Source organism: Pelophylax lessonae, assembly GCF_965119305.1.
Source record: "Pelophylax lessonae genome assembly, chromosome: 11".
In the NCBI taxonomy this organism is placed as follows: Eukaryota; Metazoa; Chordata; class Amphibia; order Anura; family Ranidae; genus Pelophylax; species Pelophylax lessonae.
Window position 1 is genome coordinate 209274731 of NC_138778.1, and position 24752 is coordinate 209299482.

Below are 24752 nucleotides of genomic sequence, written 5' to 3' on the forward strand. Positions count from 1 at the left end.
ATCTTTAAACCCGTTAAAAAAAAAACCACCAAAAATGACAAAAATCTTTCCCTTTGTTAGTAAACGCGATAACTTTTGCGCAAACCAATAAAAATACGCTTTTTGCAATTTTTTTTACCAAACATATGTAGCATAAAACAAATTGGCGAAAATGTTAAAAAAATTAAATTTTTACATTTTTTTGGGGGAATTTCGTATAAAAAAATGTGAAAAATATGGTTATTTTTGCAAAATTTACGCTCTTTTTTTGTTTATAGCGCATGATCAAAAAATCGCACAGGTGATCAAATACCACCAAAACAAAGCTCTGTTTGTGGGGAAAAAAAGGACATAAAAATTTGTTTAGGTACAGCATTGCACGACCGTGCAATTGTCCGTTAAAGTCACGCAGTAAAAAATCGCACAAAAAACCCTGGTCAGGAAGGGGGTAAAATCTTCCGGGGCTTAAGTGGTTAAAATGCACCAATTTTTAATTTTCTATTTATGGTTGTTTATGACATGGTTCTTCCTGCACATTTATTCATATAAAAAAATCATATCTAGTCTGTCTCCTGAAGAAGTGGGCATTGCCTCATGAAACACGTAGAGGGCTTGAAAACGTTACATCTTCATGAATTGTGCATTGTTTTATTTTAAATAATCATGATCGCTACATTTGTGCTTACATGTCTATGTGGATATTGATGACATGACTATGAGCTATATCAATGTTACATATTTTTTGTTAGTTTGTTTCAATATGTTGTAATAAATGTTGTACTTTTTTATATATGCTGTTGAATTTTTATCATGCACCACTCATAAAAGTCCCATGAGCTAAGCTCTATTTGTTTTTTTTTCTACTATAATGGGGACTGAGTGTTGCTAGGGTTTTAATATAGGCAACCTTCCTCTATATGTATGTTTGCATAAACATGTCATTGCTAACATGCCAATTTCCAGTCTGATCAGTGAATTTTTATTTTTTTGTTTTTTTTGTGCCAGGTTCGTTTGGCATTCTTGCTGGTTTCTCAGTCTGTAGAACAAAGTGAAATTGCTATACTGACCGCTTACAATGCACAGGTGTCAGAGATCAGCAAGAGGCTGCAGGACATGAGACTGAACAATGTGACCGTGTCCACTGTAATGAAGAGCCAAGGTTAGTGTGTCATTGTATACTACCGTGCATTTTCCTTATAAAAGTATAGTGTGTTTTTTAGAGAGCGTATACTCTGAGTATTGTAGCGTTACCTTTAAAACAGTGTTTAACCAGTTCCCCCTTAATGACCAGGCCATTTTTTTTGCGATTCATCACTGTGTTATTTTAATGGAAAATTGCACGGTCAAGTAAAACTGTACCGAAATAAAATTGATGTCCTTTTTTTCCACAAATAGAGCTTTCTTTTGGTGGTATTTGATCACCTGTGCGATTTTCATTTTCTGTGATATAAACAAAAAAAGAGCGACAATTCTGAAAAAAAAAAACACAATATTTTTCACATTCTGCTATATAACATTCCCAAAAAAAAAAATGTAAATATCAAAATTTTTCATCCTTTTAGGCCAATTTGTTTTCTGCTACATATTTTTAGTAAAGAAAATCGCAATAAGCATATTTTAATTGGTTTGCACAAAAGTTATTGCGTCTACAAACTAGGGGAAAGATTTATGTAATTTTTATTTATTTATTTATTTTTTACTAGTAATGGCAGCGATCTGCGATTTTTAGCGGGACTGCGACATTGTAGTGGACAGATCAGACCCCTAACTGACACTTTTGGGGGGACCAGCGACACTACAGTAATCAGCACTAAAAATATGGACTGTTACTGTAATGACATTGGCAGGGAAGGGGTTACCCTAGTGGGTGATCAAAGGGGTTAAATGTAAGCCTAGGGACGTGTTTACTAACTGTGGGGGGTTGGGCTTTTGAAATGATCACAGAGACCTGTGACCTACATAGAAGGAGCACAGGGGCTCTGTGATCATTCTAGAGAGAAGAACGGTCGTCTGTGTTTTTAACAGCTGACAGTCCTTCTCTCTCATCGGGGAGCGATCGCGGGCGGCCGGTGGTAATCGCGGCCGCCGGCCCCATATATTGGCATCCCTGCTGCCAAGTGGGTGCGGGAGCGTGCCGCCGGCAGCGCACGCTCACCTCCCCCAGCACCAGGCGCGCGACTGACGTACCCATACGGCGGTTGGCTCAGGAGGGGCTGCCTGCTGCAGTATAAGGTCCTTAAGTGGTTAATGCAAATTTACATAAACAGTGACAGGCAGGGTTTTTCTGACCTAATGGTCTCTTCTGTCATAAATGCTTCCCTGTGAATGTAAGCCGTAATGTACACTGAGCTGTGCATGCGTAGCTCAGAGTACATTTACAGCACCCACTCTGTACTGTAATGAAGTGACTGCCGTGCACATGTGCGAAGTGTTGCAGCCTGGAAGATGGAAGTACCTGAGCAATGACTGCAGTACTAAAGGGCATTCTTTGACAGATACTGGTAAGTCTGTAAGGCAAACACATTATGGCATAAATGTTTAATTCAAATTTAAAGCAGATCTTCACTCGGTACCCCCCCCTCAATTTTTTTTAACCCCCCCCCCCTGCTTAACCTGTTTCCAGTCCTAAAATAAAATTAAGGCACTCACCTGCCTAGCAGATCCAGCGTTGTCCTGCTGAGATTGACTTCTCTTCTTCCCCCTCCCTTTGGTCCCGCGCCGCCATCTTCTTTGGTGACATCTTCAGGACGCACTGGAAGCTGGAGGAGCCGGCAGCATTCCGATGACATGTCCGCCCCCTCCTCCTTCCTCATTGAAAGACTAAAGCCAGCCACAGATGGTTCAAATCTAAAGTTAGCACCCTTGTTACTGAGATAAAACCAGCTACAGGGAAAGCTTTCTAGACACTTTTAAAAAGGGTTATCATTTTCTTTCTCTTTTGCTATGATTCCTCACCCGTCTGTCTACTTCTGCAGGGAGCGAGTGGCGATATGTGATCTTTTCCACTGTGCGCTCTGCTTCCGCTCAAGATCTGGACAGTCGCCCCACCATCGGCTGGCAGCGGAAATATCTTGGATTTCTGGGTGATCCAAACCAGATTAACGTTGCACTTACCAGAGCCAAGGAGGGCCTTTGTATACTAGGTGAGAGGTGACACATTTAGATATTCATGTATATAGCACCATATAGGAATAAACATTGAAGAGACAAGGACTCACTGCTCAAGGTGGTGTAATTGCCTGATGACTCACGCAGGTGCATGCCCCGGCTTGCCTCCGTGGAAACTTGATAAAAGAAAAGGAATTGGCAGCACTCCAGGTTGAGTCAAAATCCAGATTTATTGACTGGACATCCAAATTATGACAATCGTGACAAGGTAGACGCGTTTCACACACTGACTGTGTGCTTAATCATTACCTAATCATTACCTAATGATTAAGCACACAGTCAGTGTGTGAAACACGTCTACCTTGTCACGATTGTCATAATTTGGATGTCCAGTCAATAAATCTGGATTTTGACTCAACCTGGAGTGCTGCCAATTCCTTTTCTTTTAGGAATAAACATTCACTGGTCTCATACAAGAACTGAAATACTCAATCTAAAATTATCATAATAAAACTGGTTTATAAAAATAATAATTGCCCCTCTATCGGGCTTTACTTTAACTAACCTCTGACCTTCCGTTTGAAAGTCAGAGGCTACCAGTTTGAAAATTCTTGTCTTTTTATCTGCCTAGCCTCCTTTCCTGACTCCCAGCTCCTGTGATTGCTTAATTCTATCAAATATCAAGGCCCTGTTGTTAAAGTAGAACACTAGGTGCAAAATGTTCCTTTAAAATATATTACTCAGTGAATATAAATCAATTTTGTGCACCTTTGCAAATCCAGAAATTATTTTGTAAAAAGAGTAGTGACATCATTGTGCTGTACATAGCTTGTATAGAGAGCAGAGCTGTGGGAGGAGCCCAACAGGCTCCACCCACCACAGACTCCCTGCTGAAAACTACAGGAGGGGTGGAGACCAAACCAGTCACCCTGCACAAGGAGGGAGAGCAGTAGTGAGAGGTCTTTATTACAGGAGGCTCCTGCTTAGAGGAAAAGTCTCACACTGGATTACTGCACATATGTATCGAAGAAATATACAAAGTTCACCAAGATTCAAATAAGCATATACAGTAAATGCCCCTTGTAATTAAATGATATATGCTGATCATAGAGTTTGGCTTTAAGGAAAACGTAAACAACTACAGCACGTTATTTTTTTAAATTTTGATTTTAATGCAAAATTATACAAAAAGGCACTTAAAAAGTTACAAAAATCTAAACAATACAAAGTCTGGGCACCAACTCTGCTTAACCAAAAATGAAAAAACAGCACTATAATATTTGATTCTGTTATGCACGCTCAGAGGCTGGGAGGCAGCTACAAGGTCAGGCAGTGATATGAGCATGAGAAATGACTTTTGACCCTGACTCCCAAGCTGGTGTACCATCCTAAGACAAAGTAAGTGAAGCAAATATGAATCTTTCATAAATTAGTCTGCACAATTGTAATTAATACTGAATATTTGGATAGTTGCATAAGCATATCTGTGACTAATTCTCTTTATCAATGTAATATATAACCCATAGAGTTATGATTCTGTTTTGTGCCATTAAAAAAAATGTTTAAATTTATTTTCCACAGGAAACTCTAAACTGTTATGGTGCTGTCCTCTATGGAAGAGACTTCTGCAGCACTACAACCAGAGGGGGGCCCGTGTCCGTGCTGCTGAAATCACGGTTGTGCAAAACCGCCGACGCTAAACAAATCTCACCTATTCTCAGCTTCTGAAAACCCCCAAATAATGGTGCTGGTCACCTGTACAATAAAGTCTGACACTGTTTCAGAGAATGCATGCTACAGGGTTAGGGTGGTGGGTACAAAAGAGCAAATTTTTAGCCATATTTAAATCTCACGCTTTTTTTTTTTCTTTGTAGTCTTGTACCGCCGTATTTTATCATTTCATCGCAATTTCCACTTGGAGTTCTCCTTAAATACATTTGCCCTTCCTGCATTCCCCTCCCATGGTCTGTGCTGTCGTAGATCAGTGATGGTGAACCTCGGCACCCCAGATGTTTTGGAACTATATTTCCCATGATGCTCAACTACACTGCAGAGTGCATGAGCATCATGGCTAATGTAGTTCCAAAACATCTGGGGTGCCAAGGTTCACCATCACTGTCGTAGATGGTTTTCGTCTACACGCCTCGGATGTCCTCACACAGACTTGTAGTGCTGAGGACGTAAGTGGGTGTGTCTGGCCAGGTCTTTGAAGCTGGCCATACACATAGCAAATTCCCGATGGTTCCTAATAATCCGGCCAAAATTCAGGCAATGGGTGGGCTTGTCAGAGCACCCAAACAGAGCACTTGATTGAATGTTAATGGAAAAAAGTGCGCTGACAGTAAAATTGTGCTGCTACCAAGATCCAATGTGTGGAAATAAATGTTTGTGAAAAATAATTGGTGCGCTACAATGTGATAGGTGTTCATATAAATATAAACATAAACAAATGCAATGTGCATACACCACGTGATAACAATGATGAGTGAAGGTAGAAATTATGTTCGCTCAACACTGTGACCCACAAAAATCCAAAAAGAATAGTCCAAAACTCAAATATATTGTCCACCAAGTGCAATGCCACATATACAATGAAAATAAAGATGTGCTGAGTCTACAGCCCGATGACACCGACTGTTCAATGTTTCTGCTGAACAAACTCAGTCTCCAACAAGTGGTGATGTGAAAACGAAAAATGAACTGGTGATGAAGTGATGTACCAAGTTGGTGACAGTTTCCCACCACCTTCTAGATGTGCTTCTTACCAGATAAAGATAATAAAGGGCATATATAAGTGATCGCTACCCAGAAACTTCTGATAACACCTCCAAACAGCTTAGGGTGAATCAATATCCCTTCACCAAAATTTCAGACAGCTCCTTACCAGATGTAAAGAGTTGAAGAGCATATCAAAATGACCCTTGTCTTCCTGAACTGGAATGATGGGAAGTTTCTCCTGGCACTTGTCATTGGTTTACCATCCACAGCATTTCCCCATGTGAAAGAAAAGCAAGGAAGGCCACAGATAGTGCATTATCCCCAGAATAAAATTTATTTAAAATGGAAATATACTTACAAAAATCTGTTGTTAATGATGCCTGTAACTATCAATACCGCGGATTGTCTGCAGCACAATACCGGCGGTGTGTAGAGTGGCGGCGCGACTCCTCCTACTTCTGACGCGGCGTTTCTCCTCAATAGGCTTCCACGGAGACAGGAGGGAAGCCGGCACCATCACTCATGTCCTTTTACATATGTATGCAAGTTTACTTCCGGTGTCATTCGCATTACAAACAGGAAGTGTACCATAGATTGTGGCCGCAATGAATTAGAATAATTCCTCATAGACAATCTCTTACTTCTATATATTTTGCGGACCTATATGTAAGTCTTCGTACTCTTCTTATTCTAAGCTGTTTTACATGTTTTATTCACATCTCTCATACGACCTTTGCACCGGAAGTAAAATTACCTTATACATCTAAAACTTAACCCTGTCGTGGTTTTCCACAGGGTTTGAAATGTGACCAATATGCAGGGATAACCTTTAAAATTAGTGATTCCCCTTTTAAAATCTAAGGATTTAAATGACATATTAAAATCGAATACATTTACATTTTAAATATATTAAAATATTAAAATATTAAAACTTTATTAAAACATGTAAAAACAATAAACATGAGGAGGTTGATATAGAGAGACCATAATATCCCATTTCTGAAGGTCATGCATTAAAAGGTTAAACAACCCACCCCCCATCAACGCACCTGATTAGGAGGTGCTGATGGGTAGGGAAATGCATGATACTTCCACTGGGGACACTGATCTCCCCCCCCCCCCCCCCCAACCTCACCATATAAATATATAAATCAAGATATTGAGAGTAGATTTGTGATAGAGAGGAAGAGGAAAAAGATTGTGTATATCTACTCAACTCTTGTTAATATATGAGTTTATGTCCCACTCGACATTGTGACCTAGAGGTCTAAAGCATTTCATTTCATAAATCCAGTAGACTTCTCTTCTGGAAATGGACCTTCTTAGGTTACTTCCACATGTGAGTAAATCTATTTACTCACATGTAGTTGTGGGAAGCAATATATTGGCAGAACCATCAGGACTGCCAGTATTCGAATTGGTGAACATTTGACCAATATATATAAAGGTTTTCCAGGACACAGCGTACCTAAGCACTATGCATCCTGCCATAACAAAGATCCACGAGCTATGACCATTACAGTGATGGAAAAATACAATCCCCACTGGCGTGGAAGTAACCTAAGAAGGTCCATTTCCAGAAGAGAAGTCTACTGGATTTATGAAATGAAATGCTTTAGACCTCTAGGTCACAATGTCGAGTGGGACATAAACTCATATATTAACAAGAGTTGAGTAGATATACACAATCTTTTTCCTCTTCCTCTCTATCACAAATCTACTCTCAATATCTTGATTTATATATTTATATGGTGAGGTTGGGGGGGGGGGGGGGGATCAGTGTCCCCAGTGGAAGTATCATGCATTTCCCTACCCATCAGCACCTCCTAATCAGGTGCGTTGATGGGGGGTGGGTTGTTTAACCTTTTAATGCATGACCTTCAGAAATGGGATATTATGGTCTCTCTATATCAACCTCCTCATGTTTATTGTTTTTACATGTTTTAATAAAGTTTTAATATTTTAATATATTTAAAATGTAAATGTATTGGATTTTAATATGTCATTTAAATCCTTAGATTTTAAAAGGGGAATCACTTATTTTAAAGGTTATCCCTGCATATTGGTCACATTTCAAACCCTGTGGAAAACCACGACAGGGTTAAGTTTTAGATGTATAAGGTAATTTTACTTCCGGTGCAAAGGTCATATGAGAGATGTGAATAAAACATGTAAAACAGCTTAGAATAAGAAGAGTACGAAGATTTACATATAGGTCCGCAAAATATATAGAAGTAAGAGATTGTCTATGAGGAATTATTCTAATTCATTGCGGCCACAATCTATGGTACACTTCCTGTTTGTAATGCGAATGACACCAGAAGTAAACTTGCATACATATGTAAAAGGACATGAGTGACGGCGCTGACTTCCCTCCTGTCTCCGTGGAAGCCTATTGAGGAGAAACGCCGCGTCAGAAGTAGGAGGAGTCGCGCCGCCACTCTACACACCGCCGGTATTGTGCTGCAGACAATCTGCGGTATTGATCGTTACAGGCATCATTAACAACAGATTTTTGTAAGTGTATTTCCATTTTAAATAAATTTTATTCTGGGGATAATGCACTATCTGTGGCCTTCCTTGCTTTTCTTTCACATGGGGAAATGCTGTGGATGGTAAACCGATGACAAGTGCCATCATTCCAGTTCAGGAAGACAAGGGTCATTTTGATATGCTCTTCAACTCTTTACATCTGGTAAGGAGCTGTCTGAAATTTTGGTGAAGGGATATTGATTCACCCTAAGCTGTTTGGAGGTGTTATCAGAAGTTTCTGGGTAGCGATCACTTATATATGCCCTTTATTATCTTTATCTGGTAAGAAGCACATCTAGAAGGTGGTGGGAAACTGTCACCAACTTGGTACATCACTTCATCACCAGTTCATTTTTCGTTTGCACATCACCACTTGTTGGAGACTGAGTTTGTTCAGCAGAAACATTGAACAGTCGGTGTCATCGGGCTGTAGACTCAGCACATCTTTATTTTCATTGTATATGTGGCATTGCACTTGGTGGACAATATATTTGAGTTTTGGACTATTCTTTTTGGATTTTTGTGGGTCACAGTGTTGATCGAACATAATTTCTACCTTCACTCATCATTGTTATCACGTGGTGTATGCACATTGCATTTGTTTATGTTGATTGAATGTTACCACTGCTCAGCGGACAATCTTCTGCCCGGCTCCTTCGATTATCAGATTGTTGGACAGGAGAATGGAGAATTAACCAGACAAATCGCTCCACCAACTAAGAATGGCCATGCACCACCACCCACACAGAATCGAGAAAGAGCTATCAATCTGTCAATCCTTTCCGTGTCCGGGCCGGGTGAGGTTTCTCGCGTTGAGTCAAATTAAGCCGCAGGCTCCACTCCTGGTGGTGCCCTTCCATCAATTCCTTTAAGTTTCAGCTTTGCAACCATACTCCCCCTGGAACCCAAGACAGCCACGGGTGATAGCTGTCAGACTACAATACCTGGCAAGAGGGATCCCACCCATTGAATGAGGGGGGGGGGGGGGAGAAATGAGTGTTTTCTCTTGCTCAGCCCTTCAGGCTTAAAACGTAGGACCAGCTTTAGACTATGTAGCTCACTTGGCAGTGTGGTCACACCCTGATGACTATACGACTGCCCAGTCATATTTAAATAAACTACCGGTAGTGCAATAAAGTATGGAGGAAGTTAGTTTATAAGTATTTTAGTTAGTTTATGTATTTTTCTTCATTTAGGCTTCAGTTGATTGATTCTATCAACCAATGCATAGTTTACCGTATTAATGCATTGTAATTCTTTTATAATTATTTAATTTTTTAACCCCAAGAAAGGGTATTTAAAAGAAAAAAAAAAAAAAAGAAAATAGTATGTTTTTTTTTTAAATTCTTTATTTATAGCAAAAACTTAAACAAGCTTTACATAAATTAAATAGTATGGTCTCATTTTCAATAGGCTAAGCCCCCGTTCACACTAAGGCGACCTGTGAGGCGACCTGGTCGCCTCACAGGTCGCCGTAGGTCGCCTTCCATAGGGAAGCTGCGGACCCGTTCTAGTAGGAGCGACACAAGTCGCTCCGACTTAGAAAAAGGGTCCGGAGCTTCTTTGGGGCAACCCGGAGCGACCGTCATAGACTTCAATGTTATGAAGTCCGTGCCGGCCGCTACGAGGTCGCAGCGCTGCTCGCACCGCGACCTCCGAGGTCGCCCCCCCAAGTCGGATCGCCCCAGTGTGAACGGGGCCTCAGGCATTATATTGCAGTTAATTGTTTTTTTTATAGTAGGCTGGAAACTAGGATCCACCAAAGGGATGTCTTATTATTACATTCTTTTTTTTTGGCGCCCAACGTGGGGCACGAACCCACGACCCCTGAGATTAAGAGTCTCATGCTCTACCGACTGAGCTAGCCGGGCTATTATTACATTCTTTTCTATGCCAATAAAAAAAAATGGAGGGCAGAACAGCAAATCTTGTGCAATAAAACACTTTTTTCAAATGAATGTATTAATTATCATTTCATAAAGGGTTTTGTAAAGATTCCCTCTGTTTTTTTCTTTTATACTTTATAGCTTTATGCGTTACCTTGGGCATGTTATCTTCTGGGACAGCTGCATCCTAATCTGTGTGTTTGACTTTTTGACATGTACTAATCATGACCTAAAGCTTGGTGGGAATGGCATCCTAGCATGGAAGTTAGAAATGTTTTTTGGTTTCTTTGACAATGCACCATTTTAATTGCATGGTTTATAGCCAGCAAGTACACATTTCAACTGGAAATCATCAGAATAAACGCTATGGCAAATGCTGCATGCTGATTTGTCTTCAAAGGTGTAAGCACCTTGCACCTTTGCTAGGCACCTCCATAAAACAACCTGGAGCAACAGCTGCCATAATTATGTCTTGATGGATTCCTCTTATTTATTATGCATAAATTACCTGACATCTCTGAAAAGAAACGTACATGCTAACTTGTTTGTTCTGTTTTATAGTTTGATTGATCCACCCTCTGTCCCCCCACCTCAGACTCTGTGCCCATAGGGAGGATGATCGGGGCGATGTGGGGCAATACAGAACTGATTCCCTATTTGACTCTCTTTCTCTCTGCAGCAGCTGAAAGCTGGAGCCCTACAGGCGATCGGTTCTGTAATCCCCCCCCCCCTCCTCCCCATCTGTCCACCATCCTCTTCCCCGTCCCTCCCCCTGCAGCATTGCCATCTTCAATCCTGCCGACTGCTGTGGGGGATGTTTCAGGATGCAGAGCAGGGGAAGGGGGCCAGTAAATATGTAATTTACTGGCCTCTTATCCCTGCATATGTCAAATCAGGACCTGCGGCTGTGTTCATACAGCCGCTGCATCCGAAAATCGTAACTAATGCCTTCACACAGCCACATAAAAAAAAAACACTGGTTCACACTGTACAGACCCCAGCACCCATATAAATGAGCCACAATACCTCAGTCACACACACAGCTTTATTTGTTAACTGTATAGATAAAACAGTATTGCGTTATGTTGCGGTTGTGTCTATTTTAATGTATTTTTAACAAAAATATATTTTTGATATTTTGAGGAGCTCCTGTCCTTTGCCCTACTGACCTCTATCATCGACTTTGCTGGCCCCTTTACACCGCCCTGCTGACCCCTGTACACTGCCCTGCTGACCCCTGTACACTGCCCTGCTGACCCCTGTACACCGCCCTGCTGACGCCTGTACACCGCCCTGCTGACCTCTGTACACCGCCCTGCTGACCTCTGTACACCGCTCTGCTGACCCCTGTACACCGCACTGCTGACCCCTGTACACCGCACTGCTGACCCCTGTACACCGCCCTGCTGACGCCTGTACACCGCCCTGCTGACCTCTGTACACCGCTCTGCTGACCCCTGTACACCGCACTGCTAACCCTGTACACCGCCCTGCTGACGCCTGTACACCGCCCTGCTGACCCCTGTACACCGCTCTGCTGACCCCTGTACACCTCCCTGCTGACCCCTGTACACCGCCCTGCTGACCCCTGTACACTGCCCTGCTGATCCCTGTTCACAGCCCTGCTGACCCCTGTACACCGCCCTGCTGACCCCTGTTCACAGCCCTGCTAACCCCTGTACACTGCCCTGCTGACCCCTGTACACTGCCCTGCTGACCCCTGTTCACAGCCCTGCTGACCCCTGTACACCGCCCTGCTGCGCCTGTACACCGCCCTGCTGACCCCTGTACACCGCCCTGCTGACCCCTGTACACCGCTCTGCTGACCCCTGTACACCGCTCTGCTGACCCCTGTACACCGGCCTGCTGACCCCTGTACACCGCCCTGCTGACCCCTGTACACCGCCCTGCTGACGCCTGTACACCGCCCTGCTGACCCCTGTACAACGCCCTGCTGACCCCTGTACACCGCCCTGCTGACCCCTGTACACCGCCCTGCTGACCCCTGTTCACAGCCCTGCTGACCCCTGTTCACAGCCCTGCTGACCTCCCCTTCTTTGCCCCCCTGACATTTTTTACTGCAACCCCACATGAGACTGGCTATATCCAGTCATGTCTTATCTGTTGGTCACAGCAGGAAACCACTTGGGTTCTTAGGGCCACAGACTCTCTTTATACATTCCTCAAGGGCCAGCTGAATAATTTTTTATGCGTGTTATCAACATTCCAGATGGCTAGCTTGCCATAAAAACAGCTGCCGGAACTGACTTGGAACATGCTACTTAATATAGTGGTCCACTTCTTTCCATACATGATATTCAAACTCATACATTGAAGACAACCAGGGTTTTCTGTGTACTGTAAAATTGTGCAACTGTTGCATTTGGTATTTAGTCTAGCAGTGAAAATAATATTTTCCACAATTGTTTTCTATGAAATGTATTTTTAGATTTCAATTCTTGAAATAAATTTTAACTACAATGCCATATTGCTGTTTTTCAGTGTGGTCTGCATTGCTCATATCTATGGGGTGTCTGAATTCATTTTTTATTTTTCCCCGGCATTTTTCCTTTATTTTCACCTGGTGATCCTTCCACACTTCCTAAGGTGACAACACCATTTTTCCTTTATTTTCACCTGGTGATCCTTCCACACTTCCTAAGGTGACAACACTTAATGTACTGTATCTATTGAGAAGCAGTGTTGTCAGCCTAGGACAGGAAGTCTTTTAGGACAACAGCACATCTCCCCCTCTCATCTCCATACACAGGGAGGAAGGTACAGAAGTGAACTGGGCAGAGTTAGAGTTAATAACTAATAAGAATGTGTGCACAAGCAGAGAACAATGGAAGTTACAAGCTCACTGGATTTCTGGCAGAATTTTGCCCTCGTAGAGCATATACAGCAAAAAAGCTTTTAAAGTTGTGTTTATAAGTGAAGCTGGCTACACACTATACAACTGTCTTGTACAACTTTCCATTAGATTTACCAAAACCATATAATATGAGGTCAAACACTTTTTAATTTGTATGCAATCAGGCACTACATAGTTGAAGGTAAATCTAAAGGAAATTGAACAACAAAAGTTGTATAATGTGTATCCAGCCTAAGAGATGTATTAAAAAAAGGAGTTCATTGTCAGGGTTTACATGTACTTTATATTTGTAGCCCCCATATCCTAAACAGGGACTACTATGTCAATTTAGTTTTTGGCTAGGCTGTAGTTAGCTCAGACTGATTGTGTAGTTTCTCAACTGTTTTTTCCCTAAGCTCAGGGCCGGTGCTTCCACTAGGCAAACTAGGCAGCCGCCTAGGGCGCATTGCCACCTAGGGACGCAGCCAGGAGTCGGCACTCTCTCTCCATCATAAATTCTCCATCATGAATGATTATTGTGAGCTGAGCCGAGGGGCGGAGGTGGGGGGGAAAGAAGGGACAGCGGAAGATGCCAAGTGTCTTGGGCAGTGGTGGAACTACTAGGCCCTGGCTTTCCACCACTGTTGGAGGGGCCCCAAAAGGCAAGAAGGGAGCCCCCCAGAGTGCGTCCTGCATGATGATCCTCTTCAGGTGGAGCTGAGCGGCAGGAAGTGACTCTCTGCACTGAGCTGGTGGGCAACCATTTATTTCCCTGGGTCGGTATTAAGCAGGGAGCGGAGGAGAGCTGAACCTGAGCCAGAGCTCGGCACTGGAGGGCGGAACCTTTACTGGGGCAGAAGCGACGAGGCACCAGAATGGTCTGAGGAGGATGGTGATGGAGGATGTGTGGAGCTCTCTAACTGCTACTTTTCCCTCCACCAGGAGCCACCGCGTTTAACAGGGGTTCAGGGTCACCAGGTGTGCCATGAGGAATAGGGGTCCTGGGTGTGCCATGGGGGATTGGGGTCCCCAGGTGTGACACGGAGGCAGACCTGTATAAAGTACTCGAAATTTCTACTTGAGTAAAAGTACAAGTGCTCGATCAAAAAATTACTTGAGTAGAAGTGGAAGTGCTCGCAGAAAAAGTTACTTAAGTAGAAGTACTAAAGTATTCAACATTTTTTTTACTTAAGTATTGCAAGTAGTTTTTTCAAAAAATTTGCTACTTAAGTACTAAAAGTAAAAAGTACCAGTAGTTTTGAAAAAAAATTTCTACTCAAGTACTGAAAGTAGAAGTACAAGTACTGTGTTATGTAGTTATTAAAGAAAGAAGTCAAAAGTATGAACATCATATTGTTTTTATTATTTCAAATGATTTATTCAAATGATTAACCTGTGTTTGTTAGTAGTTTCTTGATGCACTTTAAGCGCTGTAGCACCATTTATTTGTTTGTTTCATATTTTCTTTTTATTGGAAAGATTTGGTATAGCAGCTTTTATTATACACAGCCTTTATTTTCGTATGCGCTGATTTACAAATGACATTATACACATTTTTTTGAGCTTTATGCAACCTGCCATCTACTGTTCTGGCAGTGGTGATTTTTTTAAAAGTAACGAGTAACTATGCAGCACAAAAAAAAAAAATACTTGAGTAGAAGTATCGAAATCATCGAAAAAATGTAGTGAAGTAAAAGTAGAAGTAGGAGAAAAAAATTATACTCTAGGAAAGTACAGATACTGCATTTCGGTACTTAAGTACAGTACTTAAGTAGTTCTACTTCGTTACTATACATCTCTGCACGGAGGAACATCAGGGTCCCCAGGTGTGCCATGGAGGAAAATTAGGGTCCCCAAATGTGACATGGAAAAACATCAGGATCTGACATAGAGGTACATCGGGGTCAGTGGGTATGACAGCATGACATGGAGTAATATTGGGGTCCTAGGGTGTGACATGGAAAAACATCAAAGTCCCTTGGTGTGACATTGAGGGACATTAGGGTCCCCGGGTGTGAAATGGAGGAATATGGGGGTCACTGGGTTTGACAGCATAACATGGAGGAACCTTTAGATCAGGGTCACATAGAGGAGTTTTTAACCCCTTCCCTTTTTTTTGGGGGGGGGGGGCGCAAGTAACTGGTCTTGCCTAGGGCATAAAATAGTCTAGCACCGGCCCTGCCTAAGCTTAAAGTGGTTCTAAAGCCCGGTTCACACTGCCGCGATTTCAAAGTTGCGTGACTTTGATGAAGCTGACATTCTAGCGCGACTTCGGCAGGACTTGCATGCAAATTCTTTAGCAGAAGTCCTGCGGAAGTTGAACCAAAAGTAGTGCAGTAACCTTTTACTCAGTTGGAGCGACTCAAGTTCCATTACACTGAATGGGGCACGACTTGTGCTCAGAGTGCATTTCGCATCAGTGTGAACCGGGCCTCAAGGTTGAATGCATGAAGGTAAAAAACCTTCAGAATGCAGCTCTAACCCACGACCCCCCCACAGCCTCATTAATACCTACCGGAGCCCAATCACGATCCAACGATGTGCACGAAAGCGGCTGCTCTCCCGCATCTCTACCTCCTCATTGGCTGAGACACAGCAGAGGGAGCTATTGGCTATTGTCAATCACAATGAGAAGTGAGCGGGGGGCGGGGCCGAGCCCCGTTGTGTATGCATTATGGACACACAGAGCAGGGCTCAGGAGCAAGCACATACGAGTGCCCCTATAGTAAGCAGCTTGCTATGGGGGCACTCGGAGAAGAGGAGTAGCCAGGAGCGCCTGCAGGGAACTCGAGAAGGAGGATCAGAGCTGCTCTGTGCAAAACCATTGCACAAAGCAGGTAAGTATAAGATGTTTTTTATTTAAAAAAAAAAAAAATGTAACCTTTAATATCCCTTTAAGTTGGCTTGTGATCTCTAGTATCACTGGTCAAAATATGAGATTTCACAAACAAAACCAAGCTATTAAAGGAGCTGTAAAGTCTAAGGGTTTTTCATTCTATGCATTAAGGTGAAAAACCTTTGGTGCTGCAGTTGTCCCCCAGACTCCCCCTTATTCTTACCTGAACACGATCGTTGCAGCGACGAGCACATTCCCAGTGGCTCCAGCCACTGTCTCAGGTCCTCATTGGATAGATTGATAGCAGCAGGAAGCTATTGGCTCCCACTGCTGCCAATCAAATCCAGTGACGCGGGGGGCGGGGGGCGGGGCTGCGTCCCGCTGTCTGTGTTAATGGATGCAGCAATGGGATTCGTGAGCGTGCCCCCACGGGTGCCCCCATGGATGCGGCTCTGCAGGGTACCCCAGAAGAGGAGGATTGGGGCTGCTCTGTGCAAAACCCTTGCATAAAAGTAGGTAAGTATAACACGTTTGTTATTTTGCACCAAAAAAAAAAACCCCCGAACCTTTACAATCACTTTAAAATGTATATTTCTTTCAGTTAATCTAGTAGGAGGTTTATGCCACTACTGTGGTGTTTCTCAACTTTCTTTCCAGTCAAGGCACCCTTTAAAATTATGCACAATTTTTGAGGCACCCCTAATAGATTTAAAATACTGTAGCAGCATCCCCACACGTAAGGCACCCAACATTATTTAACACAACATGATAATATCATAACATGATTTATATATATATATATATATCTATATATATATATATATATATATATATCTATATATATGCAAAGCAAAAACACTTTTGCACACTGCCACTGACTTACATTCCAGCATTCGTTTTTCTTCTTTTTCTCTCCACTACGCAGCTAATGTAGACCCAATGCTGATAGAGAGAGCTGCCAGGTGCCAGACGTCTCCTGTACCAAGTGATGACAACAGAAGTTTTTTGGAATGCATTGTGGCTGGCCACACATTGAAAACTTGTGGCCTTTTGTAACAGAAATGCAGGCTTGATCCACCCGCTGGGTTGTGCACAATTTTTGGGCAATTTAGGACTATTGTTAGGCATTTTGTCAAGGCACCCCTGAAAAATCCAAAAGGCACCCTGGTGGAAAAAGGCTGCACTAGTGCATGCTGGGGGAGGATATACATATTTAGGAGAGGCCATGTGCTTGCTCACTTCCCCTGGGCTGAGTCCTGGGGAGATGCTGCTGGATGGAGCTCTGCTGTTTGGCCCAATAGCCTGTCGTGGGCCCTAACGTGTGCTGAAGTGGTCCTGAAGCTGTCCTGCCTGGTCTGGAGAAAGCTGTGCCAAGAAGGAGGCTTGAGAGAGGCCCCTTGCCGGAGAGAGCCAGGTAGAAGGCCGGCTCAGAAGGGCCTGGTGACTCACTGGATGCATTGAAATTTGGGAACATGCTTACAGTGTTGCCAGATCGGCTTAAGGCTGGGTTCACACTGTGTGCGGACGTGGCCCACAGCAGGGGTTCAGTGCTCCCCTGTTCTCCATCAGTCATGGGCATCCGCAGAACTTTTTTCTGGGGGGCATCATTTTAAGGTCACACATGCTCCGCCCCTTTTTGACAATGTCATGAAGGAGAGGGGCTTAGTCATATTTATTTTGAGTATTTATTTTTAAAGGGGAAATGGCAGAATTTATTTTTATAGCGTTTTTGTAAACCTAAAAAAAAAAAATATTGATCCTGTTCCCTTAAAGCATGTTATTTTGTCACCTAAAATACCTGGCTGATCCTGCCTGGCTATGTCCTCCCCTCTGTAAACTGACCACGGTATACCATGGCTGCTGAGCCCTGACACCTTGGTCAATTTATGTGCCTCCATCATCCGCAGCTCTCCTGTCCTCCTCTGTGCTCTCTCCCCCTACCTACCCGCATCCAATCCACATCAGTGTAAGACCAGCCTAAAGGTCCTTAAACTGTGAAGTTGGACATAGATCTGGAGAGTCTGTAAGTGATCTGCTACAGAATCTGAGACCGCTAACCCTCACCTCCCTAAACGTTCTGCAAAAACTCTTTAAAAAGACAAAAGTGACTGGCGCCCAAAATCCTTTTTCGGTACTTCCAATTTAACCATGGACTTTGGCGTGAAATGGTAGACCGCCCTTCCTCTGGAGGTGCTATCCTGCCTTTAGGGTGTAAGAGGGGTGCTACATTTTGATTTGCCACATGCCAGCTGAAAATGGAAATGAAGCTTGTGTGTTGTTGGGTTGTGGGGGGGGTTCATAGTGCATTACTAGTTTGCTCATGTTCTCCAATAGTCCATAGAATATATTGGAGTTGGGATAGTGGCATGCAAGGCTTTTTTTTTCTCAGGGAATAGGTGCAGGAACTCCCCCCCTTTTGAGTTACCCCTTGTCTCCACTCACTACCCACCTCTGAGCACTGTCTCTTGGTTCCGCCCCCTACCCACCTCCCACGCACTGCTAAATACTTCACCCAGCAACAAAAGATCCACCCCAGCATCATTAGACCCCCTCCAGTAGCAACAACGGCTCTCCCAGCAATAATTATCAATAGATAAGTCAACAATAGACCTCTACCTCAACAGGAGATCCCTAACAACATAAGACCCCCTAAGCAACTATAGATCCCCCAGCAGCAACAATAGACCCTCACACAATACCCAATTCCCTACCAGTGACAATAGATCCCCAAGCAGGCAGCATCAAGAGACCCTCCAACACCCCACACCCCTTGCTATTACATACATTCAGTGCTGGAGTGCTGGAGGTGCCGGAACTGCGTTCCACCGCGTTCCTGCTGAAAAAAGCCCTGGTGGCATGGCATCTTAAGAACTGCCAGGTTTAAAGTGTGTTGTCACCATCCACCTATAAGTAGGAGCAGGGTCAGGGGTTTGAGACAAAAATGAGGCTAGTTCCTATTGTTCATAACCCTTTAGACAAGTCTACATTCCTGTGGGTAGCGCAAAAACTGTCAGACATAACATTTTCTTTTTTCAGTTACTTTCACTTATTTTATTAGGCGTCACGTTGTTTTTCTTAGTCACCTAATGGGCCCAGACTTCCGTTGTACTCAATGTAATGACATCGCACCACTCATCGTACACTAGATTGCACATCTTGGTCCTCCTTATGGAAAACTCGTACGTCTTTTGTGGCCGGAGATTGTCGATCTTGAGAGTGTTGTCCTTCACAGTGTATTCACCACTGTGTGCCACCTCATTTGATTGTACGTTTAGCAGTTGAAAGCATACTTCAAAACTGTCTTTCAGCAGACGCTGCCCGGAAACATGCCAACTCAGAAAAGCCCAGTTGTCAAAAGCCATTGACTCCGATCGATCAAACATTACTGCCCCTTTAGTGCTCAAGAACATCCTTAAGGAGGGCAGGTGGTGGACTGCAGTTGGTGGTATGAGTTTGTGTTTAATGTAGAGTGGCCCACACACTAACAAGTACTTAAAATTGTTTAGTAAACCCTTTAGCCCTGACACATGTTCATAGAGGGAGGCCTGTTTTGTCAGAGTGAACTCTCGGTCGTTTGACGGGACCATCTCCACCAGTTCTGCTCGTCTTTTCCTCAGCTCTTCCAAGTATTTCTCCAGGAGAAACAGCTGCATCATGGTCTGGTCAGTACCTATTTCTTTCATACGTTTGAATCTCACAGGGTCTAATAGAAGCAATGTGTTTATGGTTTGCACGTATTGTAGTCCAAAAAATATTTTTTTGGGCAGGATGATGATGAAAAAAGAACTTTTTCTGAGCAGATCCAGCCGATCTTCAAAATGTCTGAGTATGGCGATGCTCATGTGATCTTCTATGAGCTTCAGGTAGGCCTCCCGGAAGCTTGAAACGGCAGGCACTTCTTCTTCTTCATCCTGTTCTGTTTTGACAGATGTCACACTGCTTGACATGTCACTGTCGCTTGGAGCTTCAGCCATTTATCTTGAGGATCTGTATCACCGTAACCCTATCCAAGATAAAGGCAAGACATATTGAACCTTATATATATATTTATATATATATATATATATATATTTATACATATATATTTATATATATATTTATACATATATATTTATATATATATATATATATATATATATATATATATATATATATATATAAATATATATATATATATATATATATATATATATTAAAAAAAAGCAATTTGTACATTGGAATTAAAAAGTGTCTTTGGTTTTTGAGAAAAGTATAAAGCTAGTCAAAGTAGGCATTTCTATTTTTTTTTATGATGGTTTTAGTGTATTCTGCAAGAATGGAAATTAACCACTTTAGCCCCGAAGGATTTGGCTGCTCAAAGACCAAGGGCCTATTTTGCAATTCAGCACTGCGTGACTTTAACGGACAATTGCGCGGACGTGCAAAGCTGTACCCAAATGAAATGGAAGTCCATTTTCTCCCACAAACAGAGCTTTCTTTTGGTGGTATTTGATCACCTGTGCGATTTTTACTTTTTGCGCTATAAGCAAAAGAAGAGTGACAATTTTGAAAAAATAACAATATTTTTCACATTTTTTTATATAAAATTCTCAAAAAAAAAATTTAAAAATCAAAATTTTTTAACATTTTAGACCAATTTGTTTTCTGCTACATATTTTTGAAAAAAAAAAATCGCAATAAGCGTATTTTGATTGGTTTGCGCAAAGTTATTGCGTTTACTAACTACGGGAAAGATATACAGTGGGTACGGAAAGTATTCAGACCCCCTTAAATTTTTCACTCTTTGTTATATTGCAGCCATTTGCTAAAATCATTTAAGTTCATTCTTCTTCCTCATGAATGTACACATAGCACCCCATACTGACAGAAAAACACAGAATTGTTGACATTGTTGCAGATTTATTAAAAAAGAAAAACTGAAATATCACATGGTCCTAAGTATTCAGACCCTTTGCTCAGTATTTAGTAGAAGCCCCCTTTTGATCTAATACAGCCAGGAGTCTTTTTGGGAAAGATGCAACAAGTCTTTCACACCTGGATTTGGGGATCCTCTGCCATTCCTCCTTGCAGATCCTCTCCAGTTCTGTCAGGTTGGATGGTAAACATTGGTGGACAGCCATTTTTAGGTCTCTCCAGAGATGCTCAATTGGGTTTAAGTCAGGGCTCTGGCTGGGCCATTCAAGAACAGTCACGGAGTTGTTGTGAAGCCACTCCTTCGTTATTTTAGCTGTGTGCTTAGGGTCATTGTCTTGTTGGAAGGTAAACCTTCGGCCCAGTCTGAGGTCCAGAGCACTCTGGAGAAGGTTTTTGTCCAGGATATCCCTGTACTTGGCCGCATTCATCTTTCCCTCGATTGCAACCAGTCGTCCTGTCCCTACAGCTGAAAAACACCCCCACAGCATGATGCTGCCACCACCATGCTTCACTGTTGGGACTGTATTGGACAGGTGATGAGCAGTGCCTGGTTTTCTCCACACATACTGCTTAGAATTAAGGCCAAAAAGTTCTATTTTGGTCTCATCAGAGCAGAGAATCTTTTTCTCACCATCTTGGAGTCCTTCAGGTGTTTTTAGCAAACTCCATGCGGGCTTTCATGTGTCTTACACTGAGGAGAGGCTTCCGTCGGGCCACTCTGCCATAAAGCCCCGACTGGTGGAGGGCTGCAGTGATGGTTGACTTTCTACAACTTTCTCCCATCTCCTGACTGCATCTCTGGAGCTCAACCACAGTGATCTTTGGGTTCTTCTTTACCTCTCTCACCAAGGCTCTTCTCCCCCGATAGCTCAGTTTGGCCGGACGGCCAGCTCTAGGAAGGGTTCTGGTCGTCCCAAACGTCTTCCATTTGAGGATTATGGAGGCCACTGTGCTCTTAGGAACCTTAAGTGCAGCAGAAATCTTTTTGTAACCTTGGCCAGATCTGTGCCTTGCCACAATTCTGTCTCTGAGCTCTTCAGGCAGTTCCTTTGACCTCATGATTCTCATTTGCTCTGACATGCATTGTGATCTGGAAGGTCTTATATAGACAGGTGTGTGGCTTTCCTAATCAAGTCCAATCAGTATAATCAAACACAGCTGGACTCAAATGAAGGTGTAGAACCATCTCAAGGATGATCAGAAGAAACGGAAAGCACCTGAGTTAAATATATGAGTGTCACAGCAAAGGGTCTGAATACTTAGGACCATGTGATATTTCAGTTTTTCTTTTTTAATAAATCTGCAACAATGTCAACAATTCTGTGTATTTCTGTCAGTATGGGGTGCTATGTGTACATTCATGAGGAAAAATAATGAACTTAAATGATTTTAGCAAATGGCTGCAATATAACAAAGAGTGAAAAATTTAAGGGGGTCTGAATACTTTCCGTACCCACTGTATGTCATTTTTATTGTTTTTTTTTTTAACTAGTAATGGTGGCGATCTGCGATTTTTTTTTTTGCGGGACTGCGATATTGCAGTGGACAGATCGGACCCTTGACTGACATTTTTGACACTTTTGGGGTTACCAGTGACATTACTACAGTAATCAATGCTAAAAATATGCACTGTTACTATAAAAATGACACTGGCAGGGAAGGGGTTAACTTTATTGGTGATCAAGGGGTTAAGTGTGTCCCTAGGGGCGTGATTCTAACTGTCAAGGGCTGTGGCTTGTTAGATCATAACAGAGACATACGATCCTACATAGCAGGACATCCTACATAGTCTCTGTCATGATCTAAGGGAGAATGACAGACGGCTGTGTTTACATCAGCCATCTGCCTTTCTCCCTCTCCTGCGGGAGATCGCGAGTGGCCGGCGGACATCGGAGCCGCCGGTCACTCGTGCGGGGATGTCAGGGAATGAGCGGGGGCGGGAGCGTCACTTTGCCCAGGAGGGGCTGACCGCCGGAGTATATAGTCGTGCGGCGGTCGGCAAGTGGTTAAAAGAGAAGTATTGGAATCAGTTTTTTTTTAATCATACTTACCAAGCTGGATGCAGCATCGGTCCCCAGCCGGCTCTAACACTGAGAACCGAGCAATCAAACACCGCTGATCGCTTGGCTTTCATAGCTTCCTGAGCAGAGAGCTGCTAACTGTCAGTCAGCAGCATCCTGGTGTCCCCTCTCCACACTCACTGGAGCGCTGAGCTGTGGAGGGGGTAGGAGCGGCTGGTTCAGGCTCTCAGCTGTTCCCTAAGACACTGAGCTGGGTGCCGGTCCAGGTATATGGGCGGATCCCGACTTCAGTGTCGCAATCTTGCCCGAGCCTGGATTGGCTCTGTGATATCAGCCGACAGCGGACTTCAGCCCACTGTCTGCTGAAAACGGGTCACAGGAGTGCAAAAACGATCTGCACTCCAGATCACAGGAGAAATACAGTCAAATGAGCTTTGGCTGTACTTTTCCTTTAGGCCAGGGGTCTTCAAACTATGGCCCTCCAGTTGTTCAGTAACTACAATTCCCATCATGCCTAGTCATGTCTGTGAATCTCAGAGTTTTACAATGCCGCCTGGGATATGTAGTTCTGCAACAGCTGAAGGACCGTAGTTTGAGGATCCCTGCTTTAGGCAGAACTAAACTCTCTCAATCAACATTAAATTGGATCTTTCCTGCATCTGAGCACAACAAATGAAAAAGGCTATTTAATATTTTTTTAATATACAAAGCAAACGCCCTCATCCGTCCATGTCTCAATGATTTTTTTTGGTGAGAAATCACTATGAAAAACACCCCCTTGCATTTCTGGCCGTGGCCATCTTGAGTAAGGGCAAATGATTCATGTAGACTTTACTTCCTGCCCTTAGCTCCAGCATGCATGCAGGAGAGTGTGCATGGCTGAGAAAACCCCTCCTCTTCTCCTGAAGACTCCTGGGATTTATGACATCACTTGCCTAGGCCATAAATCAGGAAGTGACTGAAGAAATGTAAACAAAAAAAAAGTTTAAAACAAGTACCATATATACTCGAGTATAAGCCGACCCGAATTTAAGCCAAGGCAACTAATTTTACCACAAAAAACTGGAAAAACCTATTGACTCGAGTATAAGCCTAGGGTGGGAAATGCAGCAGCTACTGGACTCAACTGGACCACCACAAGACCCAAAACGGGCTGGGGGCATGGTGCAGGGGCTGCAGACATGGTACAGGAGATGCAGGGCTGTGGGCAAGGTACTGGAGATGGTTTAGGCATGGCACAGGAGATGGTACAGAAGATGGTTCAGGCATGGCACAGGAGATGGTACAGAAGATGGTTCAGGCATGGCACAGGAGATGGTACAGAAGATGGTTCAGGCATGGCACAGGAGATGGTTCAGGCATGGCACAGGAGATGGTACAGAAGATGGTTCAGGCATGGCACAGGAGATGGTACAGAAGATGGTTCAGGCATGGCACAGGTGATGGTTCAGGCATGGCACAGGAGATGGTTCAGGCATGGCACAGGAGATGGTACAGAAGATGGTTCAGGCATGGCACAGGAGATGGTACAGAAGATGGTTCAGGCATGGCACAGGTGATGGTTCAGGCATGGCACAGGAGATGGTACAGGCATGGCACAGATGGTACAGGAGATGCAGTGCTGCGGGCATGGTACAGGAGAATCTCATTTGAATTCTCCTGTGAATGAATTCTCCTGTGAATCTCAGGAGATTCACAGGAGAATCTCAGGTACATGAGAATCCTGAGGACATGCAGTGCTGCGGAGGAGGCTCACTCACCTTTCCGCCTTACATTTAAAAATGGCACCTCCCGGCACCAACACGTCACCGTCACCTGGGAATAGTCGAACGTGTACAAGCTTTCCCGAGTGGCGGCGGTGCATGCGCACTGACCGGAGAAAAGGTAAGTGAGACAGTGACTGG

General features: G+C 43.3%; 2 protein-coding genes across 2 annotated transcripts in view; one reads left to right on the top strand and one right to left on the bottom strand.

The window, feature by feature from the left end:
- The window catches only part of HELZ2 (helicase with zinc finger 2), an 82685-nt gene extending 77885 nt beyond the window's left edge, over positions 1-4800 (top strand). The window contains exons 18-20 of the mRNA XM_082271525.1: positions 985-1138; positions 2955-3122; positions 4669-4800. Of these exons, the coding sequence (XP_082127651.1) occupies positions 985-1138; positions 2955-3122; positions 4669-4787 (441 nt within the window). The 3' untranslated portion in view covers positions 4788-4800. The remainder of the gene's footprint in view (positions 1-984; positions 1139-2954; positions 3123-4668) is intronic.
- A 14196-nt stretch (positions 4801-18996) lies between these two features.
- Positions 18997-19887, bottom strand: FNDC11 (fibronectin type III domain containing 11; the record flags this gene model as incomplete). The annotated part of the gene is made up of 1 exon (XM_082272879.1): positions 18997-19887. One exon carries the CDS (start codon positions 19885-19887, stop codon positions 18997-18999), a length of 891 nt encoding a protein of 296 aa, XP_082129005.1.
- Positions 19888-24752: the final 4865 nt, after the last annotated feature.